This window comes from Sorex araneus, chromosome X (genome assembly GCF_027595985.1).
Source record: "Sorex araneus isolate mSorAra2 chromosome X, mSorAra2.pri, whole genome shotgun sequence".
In the NCBI taxonomy this organism is placed as follows: Eukaryota; Metazoa; Chordata; class Mammalia; order Eulipotyphla; family Soricidae; genus Sorex; species Sorex araneus.
The window spans coordinates 190,301,898-190,323,481 of NC_073313.1; the positions used below are offsets into that span (position 1 = coordinate 190,301,898).

At 35.5% G+C, this 21,584-nt stretch overlaps 1 protein-coding gene across 3 annotated transcripts in view; it reads left to right on the forward strand.

Annotated features, from left to right (window-relative positions):
* Positions 1 to 21,584, forward strand: part of GPD2 (glycerol-3-phosphate dehydrogenase 2) — a 172,266-nt gene that overhangs the window by 75,465 nt on the left and 75,217 nt on the right. For all 3 annotated transcript variants that reach the window (XM_055121701.1, XM_055121700.1, XM_055121702.1), the window contains exons 3-6: positions 23 to 194; positions 15,466 to 15,590; positions 16,870 to 16,967; positions 17,974 to 18,137. In XM_055121701.1, the coding sequence (XP_054977676.1) occupies positions 23 to 194; positions 15,466 to 15,590; positions 16,870 to 16,967; positions 17,974 to 18,137 (559 nt within the window). The remainder of the gene's footprint in view (positions 1 to 22; positions 195 to 15,465; positions 15,591 to 16,869; positions 16,968 to 17,973; positions 18,138 to 21,584) is intronic.

The following is a 21,584-nucleotide window of genomic DNA, read 5'->3' on the forward strand; positions in this document are numbered from 1 at the left end:
AAATGGTCTGTTCTTACATCAGGTGAACCTGGCCTATGTGAAAGCAGCAGAGAACGTTTCAGAACCTATTAACAGGGAGCCTCCTTGCAGAGCAGCTCAGCTCCTGACTTTGCAGAACACAGACGAATTCGACATCCTAATCATTGGAGGAGGAGCAACAGGAAGTGGCTGTGCACTTGATGCTGTCACCAGAGGTAAGTCTTGATGTAGGTAGCTGTAACACGTCTAAAGGCTTCATTGTTCCTCCTCTATGTGAACACGCCATGGTGTCTGCTGCTAAAGTCCCACTTCGGAGTTTTCTACCCTTCGTGAAACACCTTCACATTTTGAAAAGATGTTCATTTGCACAACTTAGTTTGTTTGTGTTTATTTTTTTTTAGATTGGAATGAATTAAAATTTTTTTCTAATACACAGTAAATACATTTTTATATGAAATAAAATATGTATCACCTCTAGACAAACATTATAAGGAATTTATTGAATTGAGTTAGTGTGTCAAAATAATTTTTTTGGTGCAGTATCTCTTAAAATAATTACTTTCTCTGAAATACAGACTGTGGATTGGGGTTAAACATGGAAAGCACAGTTGCTATATAGGTCTATGTAAGTCATTCTATTATTTAGAATTTGGAAAGTCATGATGAAAAGTGTTTTAAAAGGCTATATGACAGATAAGAGCAGTTTTCAGTATCAATACCAATGCCATAACATATGATTCATTTAATAAAATAATTTGTATCTCTTTTGCCTGTGCCTATCAATGTCAGGTTTGGAGTTGGAAAAATCTGGGTATATTCTTGGCTTACTGGCTTTCTCAGCTCTTTGTATGTAGGTACACCCACATACACACTTAGAAAGATTACCTTCTCTATGATATTCTATCTTTCAAATGATGAAACTGTATTTGTGAGTGATTGTTGTGAATATTCAGTGTATAATCATGAAGACAACTTTACAACATAGAGAAGCCCAATAAATTGTCTCTAGAGTAACTGCTGTTATTAAGATGGAGGCAAAAACATTTTAGAACCAGTTGTCCTAGAGAAATTCTTTTTGGTATTCTTATATTTATTGAATTCATCATGGACACTACTGCAAAGAATTTTGATTTTAGTTTCTATGCAAGTTTTGATGTTTATTTTCATTTCATTCTCAATGGTGGTGATTTAACATATAGAATAATTATTCTCAAATGTAGTTACCACTAGTACCACACTATATTTATTTATCTTCTTTATCTGTGGAAAATACACTAATGGAAATGGAAATAATTAGGTGTACACAGAAAGTGTGCCAGGTTTATTATGATGGCAAAGGATCTACACTTAAAATTTGATACCTGTCAATTTCACAGCCTGTCTTATTTTGGTTGCTTCTAAATTCACATTAATATATATGCAAGTTTGTATCTGAGATGATTGATGTAGTTGGCCTATTTAGTGCACCCACAGTTCTATCATACTTGTTTAATGTGACTGAATAATGTAGTAGAGAATTTATGCCTTCTGAGGATTTTGGAGCACTGTAGTTATGTAAAGGCTAGAGTAGTCATGTATGCAGGGAATGACCAGTAGGAAAAAAACTTCTGTGTATCTTATGTAGAATGTGGGAGCTGTGAGTAGTCCTAGAACATAGGCTGTGCTGTGCTCAGTAGTAGAACCACCTGCCATGCAAACATGAGGCTTCGAGATTGATCCCCAGCACTGTCTCATGTACCAAGGGCAATAGTGGCAGTGCTGCTGTTTGGGAAACTAAGCACCCGAGTGAGCACCACAACCAAATGTGCCTCCTGTCATTGCAACAACAGGTGAATGGGAAAATAACGGGCAGAATTTATATTAAATTTTTTTTTAAACTGTGAAGCAAGGTAATTTTTACTGAATGAAACTTGTTTAGAAAGATGTGAGAGGAGAGAAAGAGTGGAAATATGTTCAAGAGTGAACACAGGCTTCTCCAGAGTGGAAATAAGCAAGCGAAGAAACGTAGAGGCAAGCAAGAGAGATAGGTGTTCAAGTGAGAACATGGACTTAAAGATCAAGCCTATTTAAAATTTTAATATCAAATTAACACTGATTCAGAATATAGGTTTCACCTGGATAGCATCTAAACATACTATATTATGATCACCACCAAAAGTCTTGTTTTCATTCATCACTATAAAATTAATTGACCTTGTTACCCAATTTAACCCTTTGTATTTTGCTTTCTTTTTCTATTTTTTTGGTCTTTTTCCCCAGATATGAATGGTATTTGTTTTATACAGTAATTCCCAGAATTTTACTTTTAAAAAATTACTGGATAATACTCTGTTGTGTATGTATGTGTTTTGAGTGGCATTTACATTGTTACCATATCTTGCCTATTAAACATAATGCTGCAGTGAACATAGGGGTGCATATGTTCACAACTTTGAGTTAGTGTTTCCATATTATTCAGTTTAATACCCAGATGTGAGATAGTTGGATCATATGGTAATTCCATTCTTAATTTTTTGAGGAATTTCCATGCTTTTTTCCATAACCAATATACAAATTTACATTGTATAGCTGGGGCAAGGTTTCAGCACAGAGAAAATTTTATTTATATTATTATTTTTTTGGGTTTTGGGCCACACATGGTAATGCTCAGAAGTTACTCATGGCTTTTCACTCAGGAGTCACTCCTGATGGTGTTCAGGGGACCAGATGAGATGCCATGGGTCAGCCATGTGCAAGGAAAGTGGCTTACTTTCTGTACTATCTCTCCAGCCCCATACAGGTGGAATTTTAATAGACAAATATTCCTTATAAAAATATCCAGTCAGTTACAGTGTAAGAAGAATAACACCCATGTATGTTGGTATTGAGCTGGAGCTATAGCATAGCAGGTAGGGCATTTGCCTTGCACGAGGCCGATCTGGGTTCGATTCCTCCACCCCTGTCAGAGAGCCTGGCAAGCTACCAAGAGTATCCTGCCCGCACAGCAGAGCCTGGCAAGCTACCCGTGGCATACACAATATGCCAAAAACAGTAATAACAAGTCTCACAATGGAGATGTTACTGGTGCCCGCTCGAGCAAATCAATGAGCAACGGGATGACAATGATACAGTGACAGTGATATATTGATATTAGTTCATGTTTTAGTTTGGAGCACTCATGTAATGGGGAAGATATGAGGAAAGGTGAAAGGGAACACTGTGGCTGGTAAGCCAGGTGAACCTTTCCTGGCCACCTTGGAGTACTTAAAAATGTTAGTTTGGCAATGAGGAATAGGCATTTTTTTCCCACATTTTCCTTTAATGGCTGGAAAAATTATCCCAAGGATTCTCTTTTTTAATGATTCTTTAGATTGTCTCGTGTTGTGTGTGTGTGTGTATGTGTGTATGTGTGTGTGTGTGTGTGTGTGTGTGTGTGTGTGTGTGTGTGTGTGTGTGTGTGTGTGGTATGTATGGGGGCAGGGGTTGAGGAGGGATATTCGAAACAATGCCATATGAGTCAGGTACCAAGGCAGCTCTGAGAATGCAAAGACTAGTAAGATGTGGCTTTCCTGTCAAGGAGCTCATCATTTATTCATATTTACTGAACAAATACTTTTTTTTTCTTTTGAGCAGTGTAGGAGATTCACTTAGTGATTAGGACATGAACTAATTCTTTGTAGATAATCGTGGATGATGATAACAACGATGATGAGGATGATGATGATGATGATGATTTTGAGATGAGTTTCCAAAGTCAGAATATTGATCAGATTTTTAACTCTTATAGTTAGAAACAGCTAAGACAATGACGTGCAAGTAATATCTCTTGTCATTGATAGCTGTCTTTTTGTCATATACATGCGAATTATGATTTATAAAAGGGATGGAAAAACCTTGGTTTGAATCTTATTATGCTGGTAGCCCCCAGGGGTAGCACTTATAATTAAAATGTATGGAGATGCTGAAGTTAATCTGTATTTATCCTTTTAGTACAATTTCTGATCATATCAGTAGCTCTCTGAAGTGTGAAATAATCATGGGCATTTGGTTAATGAATTGTGCATTGTTGCTGTTCATTCATGGAATTTGCTTTTATTATATTTGATGCTTCACTTAACAACAAATTTTGCTTTCTTTGCATTTGATATGTTTTTACCAAATTATTCCTGATTGTATCCATTAATCTTTAGTCACATTTGACAAAAATAAATTACTGTGATCTTTTAAAGTTACCAGTAATAATTAGATTTTTCAGGACATCAAAGTTTTGGGGGAACCAGTAGATGTTAAAGGGCTTGTGTAAAAATGTTTGCAAAAGCTTTTTGATAAAACACTATGCTCAAATGCAATTTTGGTAAAAGAAAAACAAAGATAGTGGAAGGAAGACAAAAAGTCATGACATCTTCATCAGGAACATTTATTTGTATTCTTGCCATCTGCATTTTCCTGTGAATCAATTTTCATTTGTTTCATTTGGGAGTATTATTTTATAAACATAATATGCCAATTCTCCTCACGTTCTCCTTCAAGCCTGTAGGATCAATAGAAATTGCTTCACTGTTTAACACCTCTGTGTCCATTTCCCCAAAGAGCAGTTGTAGGCATTTTGTGCAGGGGGCTGGGGGCAGGCAGGATGAGAAAACTGATAAATATATTCATTCCCTCAGGTCTTCTTCCAATGTTTTCTCCAGTTTCTTTTGTGCTTTTCTGTGATTTTTAGCTTTCTGTATCAGAGATTGCTAAGATCACTTCAGAAATCACAGTTTTAAACTCTATGTATAAACTTTGGTGCTTCAATTCACATCCTAGAGAGGACTGTCTCTTGCTCTAGGAAAAGACCAGTTAAGGTGTGTGCACATACATATATGTACACATACATGTGCCAATACACATACTATCTTAGTTAATGATTGCATACTGCAGAATTAGCTCTATCACATTGTACCTCCTTTCCCATATAGAAAGCCTCAAGTTTCTCAGAATAAAGAATAAAATTTCATAAATAAGGAAATAAATAAACAGTAGTGTTCTTCTGCATCACTAAAAGTATGCAAAAAGGAGAGCAGGTAGGTGCATTCCAAAAAGAGAGAGTCTTGGAACGTAGCATCTCTTTGAGTTACAGTTTCCAGCTCAACTGCTTCTATCACAGTCCCACTCCTTTGAGGGTAGATAAAATGCTGGTTTAGGACAGTATTGCTGAAAACTTATCATTTGACAGCCTATAGCATTTGAAAGCCTATAGTTTGTTGAGTGGTGCTGTTTAGACTCGATGGCAAATTCCTAGTAAAATTAATCTTCAAATGTAGCATAATTTTAATTAATTTAGTGCTTTTCTTTGGTAGAGTCAAGGGAAGAATTTGAGAAACTACTAAAGTTCATCTGGAGAGATAAACCTATGAGACTTACTAGAAAAATAATGATACAATAAGTTGAGATTTATGAGCTTAAAGTATATTTTAAAGCTTCTTCAACTAAAATTAGTTTACTAGAGGAACAGAGAGATCAATGGGATCTAGAAAATTGACTCTAGAAAAATTTAGCATAGAAAATTGAGTCTAGGAAACAATCTAAATAATGAAAGTTAGGATAAGATAAAGGTAGTGTTTTAAATATGACGTTATTTAATATATTTATTTGTATGTACATATGCATACAAATGTATATAAACCTATGAATACACATATACATATTTTTAAGTTCTCATCTTTTTTTGTATTTTATATAGATAAAGGACAGCAACAAAATAGTAAAACTATCAGAAGAAAGTATAGGTTAATTAAAAAAGTTTTTTTAGGCAGGGCACTAATAAAGCCATTTTTATTTTGGAAAACTTGCTAAGTTTGCTATCACAGAAGTTAATGAATACAAAGTTAAATAAACACATGTGAGAATGAGAAACTAGTCATAACATATCAAACATACAAAGTTTATTTTCAGATTTGCTGTTGCCTTTTGTTTTTGTCTATAAATAATCCAATGTGTAGCTGACTGGATTCTTTTCTTTAAAATACTTAATAGCTAGAATCTATCTTTCCTTTTACCTGTTCATTTTATCTGTTGTTTGCTGCCAGGGGTCAGAGAATCATATTCTTTCTTCCCTTTTTTGGGGGAGGAGCGGCACACCTGGTAGTGTTTGGGACTTAATTCTGTCTCTGCACTCCAGGATCATTCCTGTCTGGGCTTGGAGGACCATGGGATTGGGTCCTTGGGTTAACTGCATGCAAGGGAAGTGCTCTGCTCACTGTACATCTCTCCAACCCAGAGACCCTCTTTTTGTTTTTCTTGGCTTTTTGGGCCACACCCAGCGATGAACAGGGGTTACTTCTGGCTCATGCACTCAGGAATTACCCCTGGTGGTGCTTGGGGACCATATGGGATGCTGGGAATTGAACCCGGGTCGGCCGCATGCAAGGCAAACACCCTACCAGCTGGCTCCAGCCCCAAGAGACTCTCTTTTTCAGTAGGCAACTTTAATTCATTTTTATTTGTTTGGATATAATTATTTTATATTTTTTACCTTTTTACCTTTTTTTCCCCTATTTCCGCCTTTTTTCTTTCAGATCAAATGAATCACTTTTGTATATTACATAAGTGTTTACTCTGTGTTACACATTTTAACTCTGACAGTTGCTGCCACCCTGTCAAGACTTTCTCCGGAGACAAATTGAGACACCTGTTGTGTGTTGCCACTGGTCTTCCTTACAAGCCAGCTGCTGAGCCTGTTAGTGGTGCCCTGGCTGGGTGCTGTGCTGGGATTAGACTTCTGCCTCCCAGACCTGTCTCTGAGTGCACATCACGGTCCTGGCTGTGATCTAGATACAAGCTCTTCTACCTTCTTTATTTTTTAGCATAAGCGCTAGTCTGACTTTTCCCACTGACAAAGGACACTTGTACTCCTCTTATCTTTCAAGAATTGAAATCTTGGTTGCCTTTGCCTGTTTCTAGCCCAATGTGGGACAGAGGTTTTTGACCTGACTACTCTGCATTCACTTGATGCTATACTGGTCTTTGCAATATTTCAGTCAACAAAGTCCTTTACAAAAATATAAATGTAATTCATTTTTATTTAATATTTACATATATAATTTTTATATTTAACATTTACATATATAATTTACATACATAATTTTTTCTGAGGTAGGAGTTGGAAGTTAAATTTATAATGTGGCATTGATAAAAAGCTATGTTTCTGTTTTGTGTTTTTGCTGCTGGGTTTTGAACCAGGGTCTCACACATGCTAGTCATGCACATTGCCATTAAGCCACGTCCTGGCTTCAAATTGTACTGGGATAACAAAAAATTGTTATCTGCTTATGTATAAATTTTGCACATTTGATTTTTGAAAAGAAATAGCAATACCAGGGAAAATGGTTAAAATGTTTCATAAATTGAAAAACAGGTTGTGAAAAATGAGTTTGTTAATTGTGTGGCTGGAGTGATAGCACAGCGGGTAGTGTGTTTGCCTTGCATGCAGCCGACCCAGGTTTGATTCCTCTGTTCCTCTGGGAGAGCCTGACAAGCTACTCTTGCGTACTCTATATGCCAAAAACAGTAACAACAAGTCTCACAATGGAGACATTACTGGTGCCCACTCGAGCAAATCAATGAACAATGGGACAACAGTGCTACAGTGCTGCAGTGCTACAGTGTATAAAGGAAAATGGTATACAGGCTGTGTACTTGCATAAACTAGAAAGTTTCTAGTAAGATCTAAATGCTAATTTTCATAGTTAACATTGGTTACCTTTGCATTTTGTTACTTGAGAGCTAGTGATGTATTATTTTCTAATTTCACCTTTCTGTATATTTTGGATATTTTTGCTGTCTGTGAATGTTGACTTTTTATAATAAAAAAAAAAGTAAAAACAAAAAAACAGGCAAGAATCGTAACTCTCCTATTCCTCTGAAACTGTGCTATTGCAGTGAATTCTATACCTTAATACACTTCTGTGTTTCCAGGATTATGTGTTTAATAATAACTTAAAGAACACATATAAAATAACGTAAAGACCAGTGTTTTAATAATATGGTCTAAGCTAGTACTTCTCACCAACTCTGGGTCCCCATTTTTTTTTTTTTTTACATTATTCCCTTCTGACCTTGTTTTCTTCCTGTGGCCCTGTCCTATAGGTTGGTCCCCTAGTCCTATGCTTTGGCCCATTGCTCCATTCATGTGAGTTTTCACTTGTGGTACCTGGGTATATTCTGAAGATGTGACACCAGTGGATGTCATATGGTCCCCAGTTGAGAAATACTGGTTTATTGTAACATAATAATTCCATCATTAGCTTGCTTCTTAATATATAAATTGAATTATTATATAATATCTAATGGTAGTCATTCAGTATTATAAAATTCTTTGAAATACAACATTTGCTCTTAGACAATACTAGACTAAGGCATATTATTCTGATTGTGTAAACTGATAAGACAGAATTACTTAGTAGTGTTACATGAGTGTTGGTTTTTAGAGAAGTTGATCCTCTATAAAATGTTCAGCCTTTGGTTTAGTCACCTTTATTAATGGCTTTTTGAAATCCAGAGATAAGTACCCAAAACATTTTAAAAGAAAGATAAACATTTCTTTCTTTGAAGTACAGGCTTTTTTTTTTTCCCCACCCAACATTTGGTTTTAATACCTATGCTTAGGGGTACTAATGTACAAAGTAACTTAAATCTTTTTGACATGTGTATTTTTATCTTGATGTTTTTCATTTTTATATCAAATCAATTAGTTTCTCTCCTTCCTTTGAAAATTGTTTAAATAATTTTAGACTGCTATTTCTGAGAATTTATTCTAACAGGATAATTAAAAGTGGAGTTTAAAATAAAAATATAATCTTGCAGTATTGTGATAGTGAAAGTAGGGAAAAACTAAACATTCACAAATAGAGTTAAATAAATTATTATAATTTGTTAATATGCTATCCCCACATCAAAAACAAAATTATAAAGAATATTGAATTGAGTGATGTTTACATTAAATAATATAAATTAAAAAGTATAAATGAAATAGAGATCCTATTTTTATACAAATGTACGTAAGTGATTATATACATGCATAAAAAATGTGAACATTTAAACACTCAAATGTCAACTGTGGTTATCTCCAAGTGGTGTGATTACAGGAGAGTTTTATTTTGTTCTCTTTACATCTCTGCATTTATTATATTGAGCATGTTTTCATGCATAATAAGATAATCAGTAAAAGGTATTAAAATATACTTCTGTTCTCTTTCGTGTTGTGAACATTAAATGTCGTACCATTCCTCCCCTTAAATGGTAATTATCCTTCTATATTCATCCAACTGTCTTGAGCTATGAGGTAGTTTAGTTAGAAGTGTTTTCTCACTCAGGTCAGAAAAGGCAAAACTGTAAAGAAATGTATTTATTTAATTTATACCCAACACCCCACCTAAAAGATAGAGTGTTAACTTGCTAAAAGATGGGCTGAAGATGATTCAGAAATAAATTTCAAATTGACTTTTCTTGACTCTAATCTTTCTTCTACCTATACTTTTCAGAGCAATTTTACTACAATTATAAATACTCCACTACTGCCATCAAATATTTTTGTGCTGAAAGGAATCAATAATAAAAATATAAAAAACTTGAATCATCTCAATAGTGCTAGAGTTTACTACTTTTCATTAAAAACAAAACAAAAACAAACAAAGAGAAACCTACCCCAAAGAAAAGAAAACAGTCCAACTTGCTTAGTTTAGCAAATTATTCCCAACACATAGAGAGGCCAACTCTTCATTGCCTGACTTGTGGGAGGTCATTCTTTTGCTTCAGAGGAAGGATTGTCTCCACTTTCTCAAATTCACAGCTGTGAAAAGTTGCTTAAAGCCTGGGTACATTAATTTTGTTTTTCCAAATTAATTATTTTACCTAAAAACAAAAGGTTTGCATAGAATATTATATAAAATACTGTTTAAATCTCTTTCAGAAGATAAAATGATGAGTTTGTTCACCTCTTTGATTAAAATTAAGCTCTAAACTTAAGACTGTCTTCTTTGAGAAGAACAGTTTGTATTTTCTCTCTTCTTTTAAAGTAGCACTGTAGTACTGTCGTCCCGTTGTTCATTTGCTCGAATGGGCACCAGTAACATCTTCATTGTGAGACTTGTTGTTACTGTTTTTGGCATATTGAATAGCCATGGGTAGCTTGCCAGGCTCTGCTCTGTGGACAGGATACTCTCGGTAGCTTGCCTGGTTCTTCGAGAGGGACAGAGGAATTAAACCTGGGTCGGCCGCATGCAAGGCAAATGCCCTACCTCCTGTGCTGTTGCCCCAGTCCAGTCAGCTGTGCTATTGCTTCTTTTATAAAATTGAGGTAATCATAGTTTACACCATTATTATCTGTCTGGAGAACTCTGTTGCACCTCTTCAGGGGTAACTGTTATACTCTACTACCAATGAGCTGAGATTCTTCCAACTCTGTCTCTTGGGCCCCTTCTACCCTTTTTGTACCTTATGTGTCATCCTCTCCCAACCCTTAATACCTCTGTTCTGTGATCTGAACCCAAGGGCAAGGTTTGGATTGGTTTTATCTGTTCCATTCCTTGATTTTAGAGAAGTTTGATTTTTTGTTTGTTTGTTTAGAAGTTTGAATTTTTGAGAGCTTTGAAAAAGCAAGTAATATATTTGATAGCTTGATCCATGTATACCTTATAACTAATCATTTTAAGGTTAAACTTTTTAAGATTGTCTTTGTTGTAGATGGTTAAAGATACATTTTTGAGGGCCAGAGGGATAGCTGAAAAGAATGGAGCGCATGCATTGTCTACAGTGTCCCTGGACACCACATGGTCCCATAAGTACCGGACTGAGTATACCCTGAGCATCACTGTTGTGTCCCTAAAACAGCAGACAACAATAATACAAACATACGTATACATATGAGAAGTGGTTATAACTTCTAATAATGGTTGATTTTTTACTTTTTCCTTCTTTGTTTTTATAAAAAAAAAAAGAAATTCAGAACAATTTATATAAGGCAACACACAAAAAAGTGCAAAAATATATTCCTGCTTCGGAAAAAAATATATATGTGCATATATATACACACACTTTTTTGTGACATTAAAAACTTCTGATGATACTTTAAGGTTACCAACTACTTTAATATATGTCATTTTGCCTATAACCTTGGAGACTAAATTCTCATGTGTTTTGCTTGGGGAGGAGAGTAGAATTACTTCTTATCAGAAATTCTGGCAGGTAGTATGATGTATGATACTGAAAATAATGGGGCAGAAAAAAAATCAGGTTGACTTGACAGAGAAGCCTATTTTAACTTTTGTTGGTATTCAGTATAGGTTCTCACATAACTAGATGTGAATAACTTTTTAAAATGTCCAGTACTTGCAAAAGCCATTTCGAGGCTTTAAAGTGTTAGCTCTCACTTGAATATCCTGAAATATCCCCGAGATGGCTTGCTAATTCTTAGAGTAGTTCCTGCCTCACACTGTGTCCATTTGGGAAAGAAAAAAAATTAACCAACCCTGACAACACAAGCCCATAAAACTCTCTTCATGTCACTCTTGAGTTTTATCTTCTCTCTGTGAGGCTGAGATCTGCACAACCCCAACTCTTACTGTGTTCTCTTTCCCTGAATGGTTTCTTACTTCAAGCTCTTTTCAGCTTCTCATCTTCTCTCTTGAACCTCCATCCTCAGAGAAATCTTTCTAAATCTTTAGAAATCTTTCTAAAAATTTTTTTTTTTAGCTAAAAATGTTTGAGTGGTTTCTTAGAGACACAATGGTATTTTTCAAAACAATATCTGAAAGCCTCTGGGAGATAATTCAAGTGTTATTCTTTTTTACATAATGATAAAAAACCCAACTCAACCCAACAACTTGCACTCCCTTGATTCTCCAAATGGAGAATGTATACTGGAGTGTGATGTTTAAGTTCAGGCTTACCAAGTTTGATACCAAATCTTATAGCTTTCTAATGAGGCATTAACATCTTGAAATGGACCCAAGATTTCCGGTCATGTTCATAGGGGCATTTTCCTTGTAAGGAGATCAGATTCTGATATCAACGTGTGAGAAACAAAGTCCATAGGACAAGTGTTGGTGATCATTTGTGACCTGTCTTCCACTACTTTTCCCACTGGGTATTCTTTATTTTGCCCCTCCGGTCCCTTAAGCAGAACCATTTCAAGCATCGGCCTTGCCTCTTGCTTAAGTAATCTTCATACAGGTCATCTCCTTCTTTCTCTCCACTCACCTTGATTACTTATGCCTCACAGACTTAGCCTTTTCTTAAGGTCCCATTTCCAGATATGTTAGGAACCACTGCTTGACTCCATTTTTATTGTCCACCCAAGGAATTGTGCCATAGATAAACTGCCCCCTAACATGTTATTCCACAGTTCCTTTGAGCTAGAAGTTTAGGTGTCACTTTTGCTGATTTATAGCCACTAGCTGCTTGCTAACAGCTCATGCCAGAGCCGTGGCAGTTCCTCACAAACGACCTTTTTCTCACAACCTGTTGACCATGGGACTTCCCTTGGTTCCTTGATTCAGAACATATGACAGCATGCTTCTTCTGAGCAAGCTGGAGAGAATGTTGGTAACTGAGAGAGGAACCTAAACACAAAAGTGACCTGCTATTGCTGTGCTATACTTGAGTCATTAAAATCAAGGCTCTCAGCCTAACACACATGGCATGAAGGATGAGGATTCTTGGAGAGTGATGAGGATTCCCGGACACTATGATGTGTTTCTACTGCAGACTGCATGGATCTATTTGGCATTGCCAGGGGAAGCCATGGTCTGAGTGAGAAGCTTCTTTTTGCTTGTTCTTTTGTTTCTAAGGCCATACTCGGCACTGCTAAGGGCTTACTCCCATCTCTGTGCTCATGGATCACTCCTGGTGGTAGTTAGGGGTCCACATGGGGTGTCCGGGATCAAACCTGCTTTGGTAGCATGAAAGGCAAGGGCCCTACCTGCTGAACCATCTCTCTAGCCCTTTTCAGGAGTTTTTAAAAAACTTCCTATCCTCTCTCTGACTCCCATCTCAGCCTGTCCTGGTATAATTATCTTGATGCAATGACTGATTGCAAGATAGAAATAGAGGTATATTTAAATAGTCTATCTCTTAAATGCTACTTGAAAGTTAGCTTCTTCATTTGATCTTTAGTTGAAGAAAAAAACGTCTATTTTGATTCTGGAAGAATTCTGTGTTGGACATAGTAACTGAAGATGATGTAGCTTATAACGTTGGTGCATTCTTAAGAGATTGCAAATACAATCTTGATTACACAAGTTTGAGTTTATCTTCTTTTTTTTTTACGGGGGGACCCACACCCGGTGATACTCAAAGCTTATTCCTGGTTCTGCATTAAGGAATTACTCCTGGGGGTACTGGGAGACTTTATGAAATGCTGGGGATTGAATATGGATTGACCACATGCAAGGCAAATGCCCTACTTGCAGTACTGTTATTGGGTCCCTGAGTTTAACTTCTAACCAGATGTGTTCTGTGATGTAATTTCAGATATAGTGCCTCTAAAACTGCTGAGCTTTGTTACATGACTCTCTGGTAGCTAATAGCTTGGTATGTGCCTAATTAATTTCTAATATCAATATTTTGCCTAATATATATACATATACAGACAAGAGATAGATAAAAATATCACACATATAAATATTGAGGGTCTACCAGGCAAAATATTGATATTAGAAGTAAATTAGGCATGTGCCAATATATATACTAACTTGATGTATTTGTGTGTGTTTGTGTGGAGGGGATTTGCCATGTCTGGTAGTGCGCAGGTGCTATTCCCAGATCTATGTTTGGGGGTTCCTCCTAGAAGTGTTTGGGATTAAAACCAATTTCCCACATGCAATGCAAGTGCTCAGCCAGTTGAACTTTCTCACCTGTGTATGTATGTATGTGTTAATATATACTACATTTAATATATATACTACATTTACTAATATAGACTATATTTACTAAATTTCCTGAGGATTGCTAGGGCTTTTATAGTTAAAAACTTCATAGATCTTCCTTTATCATAAATGCTTTAAAATAATTACCTGAGTCTATCATGCCTTTAATATCTGTGATATTTTTCTAATTAGGTAGAAAATTAGTAGGTTTTGTCCTGGAATTAAAGTTCTCTATACTTTTCTCCTCACAGCTTCCAAATATTTTTTCTTTTTGTGTCAAGGGAACTGTCCTGATTTTATGATGACATTTGGGCACGATATTTAAACTGTTAAAAGTTATAAAAACGACCCTTTGGTATTAAATGTAATAAATGGCCCTGAACTGAATACATGCACAGGTTCTCTTATATGAGCTTTGTGAGCCCAAACTGCTCTAGTTACATATTCTCATTGTAATTGGGTTCTTTGACATTCTCACATCTCCCAAGAGTCAAGGCAGTGCATGAAATATTCCTCATGACTTGATACTGATGTATATTTTGGATCTTATTTTTTTAAATTTTGGATTATCCCTAAATCCCAATATTTGTATGTATTTTTTCCTTTTTGGATCACACCTGGCAATGCACAAGGGTTACTCCTGGCTCTGCACTCAGGAATTACGCCTGGCAGTACTCGGGGGACCACATGGGATGCTGGGAATCGAACCCAGGTTGGCCACGTGCAAGGCAAACATCTTACCTGTTGTGCTATAGCTTCAGCCCCCAAAATTTGTAGATTTTTTTTCCCTAGTGGATTTCATGCCTCTACAAGAAAAAATCCCAAAATTTCATTTCCTCAAGTGCTCAAAGGAAAGATGCAGGTTGGGGAAGGGAGAGAGATAACTTCTAGAGCTTACTTATCTTTGTCTTACCTTTACCAAGATATTTTATTTCCTATACGTATGGGTCATTTGCAATGCCTTCATCTGTCTTGGCTTGTATTTTTCTTTCCTTTTGTGTATCTATGTTAAATTAGCCTATAAATTTTCCTGATACTTCTCAATATCAAAGATTATTCTCTTTTTTTTTCTCTTTTGATATCTTTGATCTCTTTCCTTATTTTATGCCTATCATAAAATACCACTCTAGAAAAAGAGATAGTATATAAGAAACTTATTCTAGGTTTATTGACATCTGAGTGTAGACTGAATCAGGATTTGGAGCATCTCTGGATTCCTATAGTGAGTGATGAATGTGAGTTCCAGAATGCTTCATAATAATACCGAATTAAATCTACACGAGTAAAGATGGATGTCTCACTCTCCTTTGACCTTCTAAAGACTCCAGAGTATGTTACTGCTTTGAAATTGTAGTCTAATATTTTTTAGTTGTGATTCATTCACAGTTTAATATGCTTCTAGTTCTAGTTTGACTTTTCCCTCAGGAAGAGATAAAATCTCTTCATTATAATATAGACAGTGTTCTGCACTTTGAATACAAATTTATACATGTTCAGAGTAATTTTTCTTGTGATTGTCTCTACCCTGGAGAAGTGTCTTTAATGAATTACATACAAATTGTGTAATTTAAGAAGTTAATTTGGTTTTCTGGTTACACAGGACTGAAAACAGCCCTTGTAGAAAGAGATGATTTCTCATCAGGGACCAGCAGCAGAAGCACTAAATTGATCCATGGTGGTGTGAGATATCTTCAGAAGGCCATCATGAAGTTGGATTTGGAGCAGGTAATTATGTATTCTGGTTGTTAAACAAAAAAATTGCGGCTGTGCTTGCTTTTTTCCACATAATTAAATCATTTTTTTTCTTTTTTTAAATGGCTTTAAACAGTTTTTTACTGTTGAAAATCCTGATTGAGTATATTCTGCTAGTTTTTTTTTTCAGGAGCAGTGTGCCACCACTACCCTGTAATATTATGTCTATGGATTTTCAGGGGCATTTTCTTCATAGACATAGCAAAATAGCAGACTTAGACAATCACTTATAGATGTGTTGCCGTTTAACAATTGTGATTTTTTTTTCCCTTTGCCAATGACCACCAAATAACTTTTCCAAGCCGCTCCAAGGGAGTTGTGTTGTAGTGCTGGGAGAGTATTAAATTGATCCTTCTAACTGCAACCACAGTCATGCATTCATCTTGTCACTGGCATCTGAAGAAAAAAGATGAGCTGAGTCATGTTTTCCTTTGGTCACATTTTATTGTGTCCAGTCTGCCATCATTTGGAAACTGCCAAGGCAGTGGGCAAGATGACATTTCCTAGAGGGGGAAAAAATATCAGTTGAATTCTCTATCAGCTTTTCATACAGGAAAAACACAGCAGCACTAACTTGACATTGTCGTTTTTGGATCTGTCCTCTTTCTATAAGTGTCTTCGGCATCATGATGGATGCAAAGAAAAGAGCAGAAGAGTTTGAATTAGACAACTCGTGATGTGTTCCAGCTTATGTATTCAACTTCTATTAGCTTCCTGCTTCTCATTTGTAAAATTAGTATTCTAATTGTATTGCTGGCCCTTCTGTGCGACCTAATGAGAACTAAAGGAGTTAAGAAAAAAGCTTTTTTTTTTATAATCTACAAAACACTCTGAAACTCCTGAATATCATCTCTGATGAGCTAGTGGAAGCATGAAGGGAATGCTTATTGTGGGTTTAAGTAATCTGTTATCTCTTACATGAGAAAATATTATGGGGGAATGAGAAAGGAGACAATACAGAGAATGCAAGATAAATTGTTACAATAATCCTGCAACTGAAGTCAGGAAAATATCTTACACCTGGGAACTCTGACAGCATGTTTTTCTCCTATGCAAATACAGTTAAGGTTTCTAAAAAATCTTTCAGGTTGACAGCATGATGTATTATTAGAAATTTGATTAGGAGGGAGCTATCCTCGCTCAGAGGTAGAGAGGTTTCTGTGTATCAATCAGTTGGCAGGGTGTCTATTTGCCATTTGAAAATATTATGATCTGTTACTGCCAAACTAATTTTCTCTGTTTTGCTTTTCAGTATAGGATGGTAAAAGAAGCCCTTCACGAGCGTGCCAACCTACTAGAAATTGCTCCCCATTTATCAGCTCCATTGCCTATAATGCTTCCAATTTATAAGTAAGCCTTTGATATCATCTTGATACTGTTTGTTTATCTGAGGTCAATAGAACAACACAGTGTTAATGGGTATGGTCCCTCAAGGTGCATTTCTTAATGGAGTTTTAATCGGTCCTAATCTTGAGTCTTTTTCAGATATTTTCCTTTGTTGTATTTGAAAGTATGGATTTCTTTTTTTTAAAAAACTCTTTTACCGATCTATGAGGCTAGATTTTGAGGCCAGGTTTTGCATTCTGTATTTATAGTTAGTAGTTTCTCCAGTTTTCTGGGAGCATATCGAGGAACAGCTGAGTTTGCCTTGGGGATTATAGGACGGTCAGCTGTGGACTAAAATGACTGCCCCAAAGTATCTTGTTGCAAAATCTGAAACTAACAGGTGTCAACTTTAAAATGAAATCATCTTGAGTTATTTTGGTTTCTGAGTTAATGAAAACTAAAATCTGATATAGAGATGTCAGATTTTGAATTAGAAAAACTAATGTTCTCATGTTACTAGAGCTCTATATATGACAGTGCCTTGTGTTGTATTAGTGATGATCTGGAAAAGCAGATTGTGTTACTATTAGCCACCTGAGATTTGGGGTCTAGAAACAAACATGTTTTATAATTTTTATCCATATTTTTGTGTACGTTTCTAACGAAAATTTAAATTAGTGATTTTCTATTCTGGATAGAGTAACTTAGTCTTTTATGTAGTTAAATCAATCTCTATACACATGAGACCCTGAAAACTATTTTTGATTCTCCCCAGAGTTTTATAATATGCAGCTAAGTTGAGAACCTTGCCTTGGAGATGATTTATTTAGGGTCTCTCTGATTTCATTTATTTAAATAATAGTTCCTCTAGGCAGGTGTCATAAACAATCACATGATTCTTCTCTTTATTTTTTGCAGCGCATATTCAGATATTCTTTGCTTTTTTTTTTTTTAAAGTATCTTGAAACTTAAAGTGACATACAATTATACTGTGGTCTGTGTCTGAAGAAAAATTCTCTCTATGTTGTAGGTGGTGGCAGCTACCTTACTACTGGGTAGGAATCAAGCTATATGATCTGGTTGCAGGAAGTAATTGCCTGAAGAGCAGCTATGTCCTCAGCAAATCCAGAGCCCTTGAACATTTCCCAATGCTCCAGAAGGACAAGCTAGTAGGAGCAATTGTCTACTATGATGGTATGCGATTTTATTTTCACAAGATATCTTTCTCTCACTAATGACTATATACATACATGTGTAATGTATGTATCCATGTACATATATATACATATACATATATACATATATATGTATGTATACATATATATGTACTCACTATATTCTTGTTGAGATTGCTTATATACTTTTAGTAATCATTTTATGCAACACACAAGGGCACTTCATGCACATTGAAAACCTCTAATAGTAGCCTAGAAACTCCTCATAGTATTTTGTTTTTAATATTTTTAGTATTTGCATATTCAATTCTTTGATTTCTTCTTTGTTGCTCATGGTTGGTTTGGCCAATTTTTCATCATGAATTTGAACCACACTCTTTTGCCATTTCATTTATTATATATTTGTAGTGAATACCTGTCTTGTGAATATAGTATAATGTTGAAAGCAGCTGAGATCTGTTAGTTTTTCTAGATTAAACCCCTATTTTTAAGGAGTTATGAACATAGGGAAAAATGCTCCCTAGGCTGAAATTGACACATTTGTGTTTTGCACAGAAAACAGTTTTTCAAATTATAATTTATGTGATGAAGGTTTATGAACATTGCATCTGTTAAGTGAAACCTTCCGTTTTTATTGCTTATTTCATTGTTGTTAAGTATTAGAAATTTTAAGTGGAATTCCAGTATATAATTCTAGTATATATTTGACACATATCCATTATGTATTTCCAAGTTATTTTTAAAAAAGAACAAAATACTTAATCATCCCCAGATGACCAAAGTACAAAACAAAATAGCAAGAGCCATTTGTGAGCTTTTCTGACACTTTAAAGTCTCATGGAAATGGAAAATAGTTGAGGATATCTGTGAGGAAACAGCTGGTAAAAAAGAACTGTGTTTTAAAAGTCTAGAACTTTGATAACACAAAAGACGACTTAGACTGTCTAGCCCAAGATTTTTTTTCCCTTAAAAAAATAAAACATTATGGGGTCTTTGATATTTAGTGTTAGATATCTTTTAGTATGAAGAAACATTTTTGTTTTATTTTCTCAGTAGCCTTTGATGTTTCTACTTCTTAGTATAGGATATCCTCAAGGCCCGGTCCCACCTTTGTTTCTTCTTCGTGTTAGTTTTTGAATCAATTTGGTTATATGAGGGAATCAATTTAGCAGACCTTCATGGATGAATGCAAAGTGTCTCTGTGTAGAAGGGCACGAGGGAGAAGCTCAAAAAAACATTCTAGGTAAAACAGCACTAGAAAAATAATAAGGGTATTGGATAAACATTTCAAGCTTTAAAAAACTTAGTTTTAAAAATTCTTTTAGTTTTTGAATGTTTTAAATAGGAAAAAATTATACTTTTTCAGTGCCTATCGGCATCTAAACTCCAAGAGGTGAGCATTTAAGGAGATTTGCAGTATTCTTGTCTAAGCCCACATTTTAAAGGACAACTTTATGACTTTGCTTTCTGCTACATCAGATCCTTAATGTTAATCCAGATATGGAAGTGTTTGTGCCCTTGGTCTATTATTATCCCTTTCCATATCTCCCTCTCAAATATATGGCCATTTCCTTTCCACTTGATGTTTTGAACACTAAATACTTGCATTTATTCTTATTTTTGTGCCTATCTGAGTTTCCTTAAGAGTAGTATTGGTAGGTGTTGTATCTGAATTTGTGATATTCTGTATTGTTTGTTTGACATTATTAAACAGTATATTCCTAGTATTTTATATATACACACACACACACATATATATATATATATATATATATATAAAACCCCAGAAGTATTATCATATTAAAATCAAGAGGAAGAAATCTTTCTTTTATTTAGATAAGGTTTTTTTTTCTTTTTGGGTCACACCTGGTGATGCACAGGGGTTACTTCTGGCTTTGCACTCAGGAATTACCCCTGGTGGTGCTCAGGGGACCATATGGGATGCTGGGAATTGAACCGGGTCGGCCTCAACACCCTAACCATTGTGCTATTGCTCCAGCCCCTTGACAGTTTTTTTATGACTTCTTATTGACTAAAATTATTAGTTTAGCAAAACATTATTGAAAAAAAATTAAAATCATTAGTTTTAAAATGATATTTGCAAATTGATTCTAAAATGGGAAATCTCCAGTAAAATGGAATAAAGATAGTTGTAACTTCTTTTCTTCAAGCCCTCTTCTAAAATGGAAAAGGTTCAACTCTGTCATACTTGAAGCAAAACCAGAATGTGAAAGAGCGTGTAGTTCTATGGTTTCACCACTGTGTTCACACATAGGGCAGCTCCTGTTTTGCCTAATGCTGTGATAGTCACTTTAAAGCTCAACATAGAAATAAGATAGAAAGGAGCACATAGGTTAAGGAACTTAATGCAATAAATGAGTGCTCAGAGAGAGGAAGGATGCCTTGCATTTTGATCAGAAAAAATAACTTTATCTTGTAACCACAGTTTAACAGGTAAGATAAAATACTGAACATTAACCATTGTATGTGAGGGCAAGCCACTCTAATTTATAAGAGAAGCCCTCCCTCCCTCCCTCCCTCCCTTCTTTCCTGCCTTCCTTTCAGCCTCCCTCCCTCCCTCCCTCCCTCCCTTCCTTCTTTTTCAAAAAAGGTAAAAAATAGAAAGAGACAAGAAAGAGTAAGGGAGAATGTGCTGCAGAGGTTGTGATATAGGCAGCAGAGAATGCACCAAGATAATCCTTAACAAGAGATTATTACTATTTTCTTTTATAAATAACCAGTATGAGACTATAGCAGTAGGCACCCAAATGATTTCAAAATGCCTTTGTGCTGCTTGCAATATATTTCTTTATTTATCCTCAACCATAATTATTGGAACTGGGGATATCAAAAGGGTGGTGTCTCAAAAGTATGGGGCCTCAGTTTGATCCCCAAAACCACATCTTTCCCTTACTCTACCCCAACACCAACAATTGTGAGCCCACAGACTCCTGGTACCACCAGCCCAAACAGCACCACATAAGGACGGAGGAATCGAACCCGTAGTGTAGTATACAGTTACCTCAGCAATAGTGAAAAGTGAAATATAATAGTATGAAAATAAAACCTAGTTATCAAGCAGAGTCCTTAGTTTGGACCAGTATTCACGAAAAGATTCCTTTGGTGCTGAGGTGTCAGGTCTGGCTGTAAGAGGGCATATCTAAAGCATACAATGTATAAGTAAAAAAAAAAAATTCTCATAAGAACAGTTCATGTTAAATTAATTGTAATAGAAACTGCATCTTATGAAGACAAAATATATTTATCCAAAAAATTCCATAGAAGTAATAAATCCCACATACTTTAAAAATGTAGTAATTATAGTAGCTATTCTGAGCCTGGCATGGGTAAGATCCATCATCCTATTTTGTTGTTAACTGCTGCAAAACAAACCCACACATACTTTTCACTGCAAAGTAAATGTCAAATTTCTCAGTAAAACTCATATGAAATGAACCTTGGATAG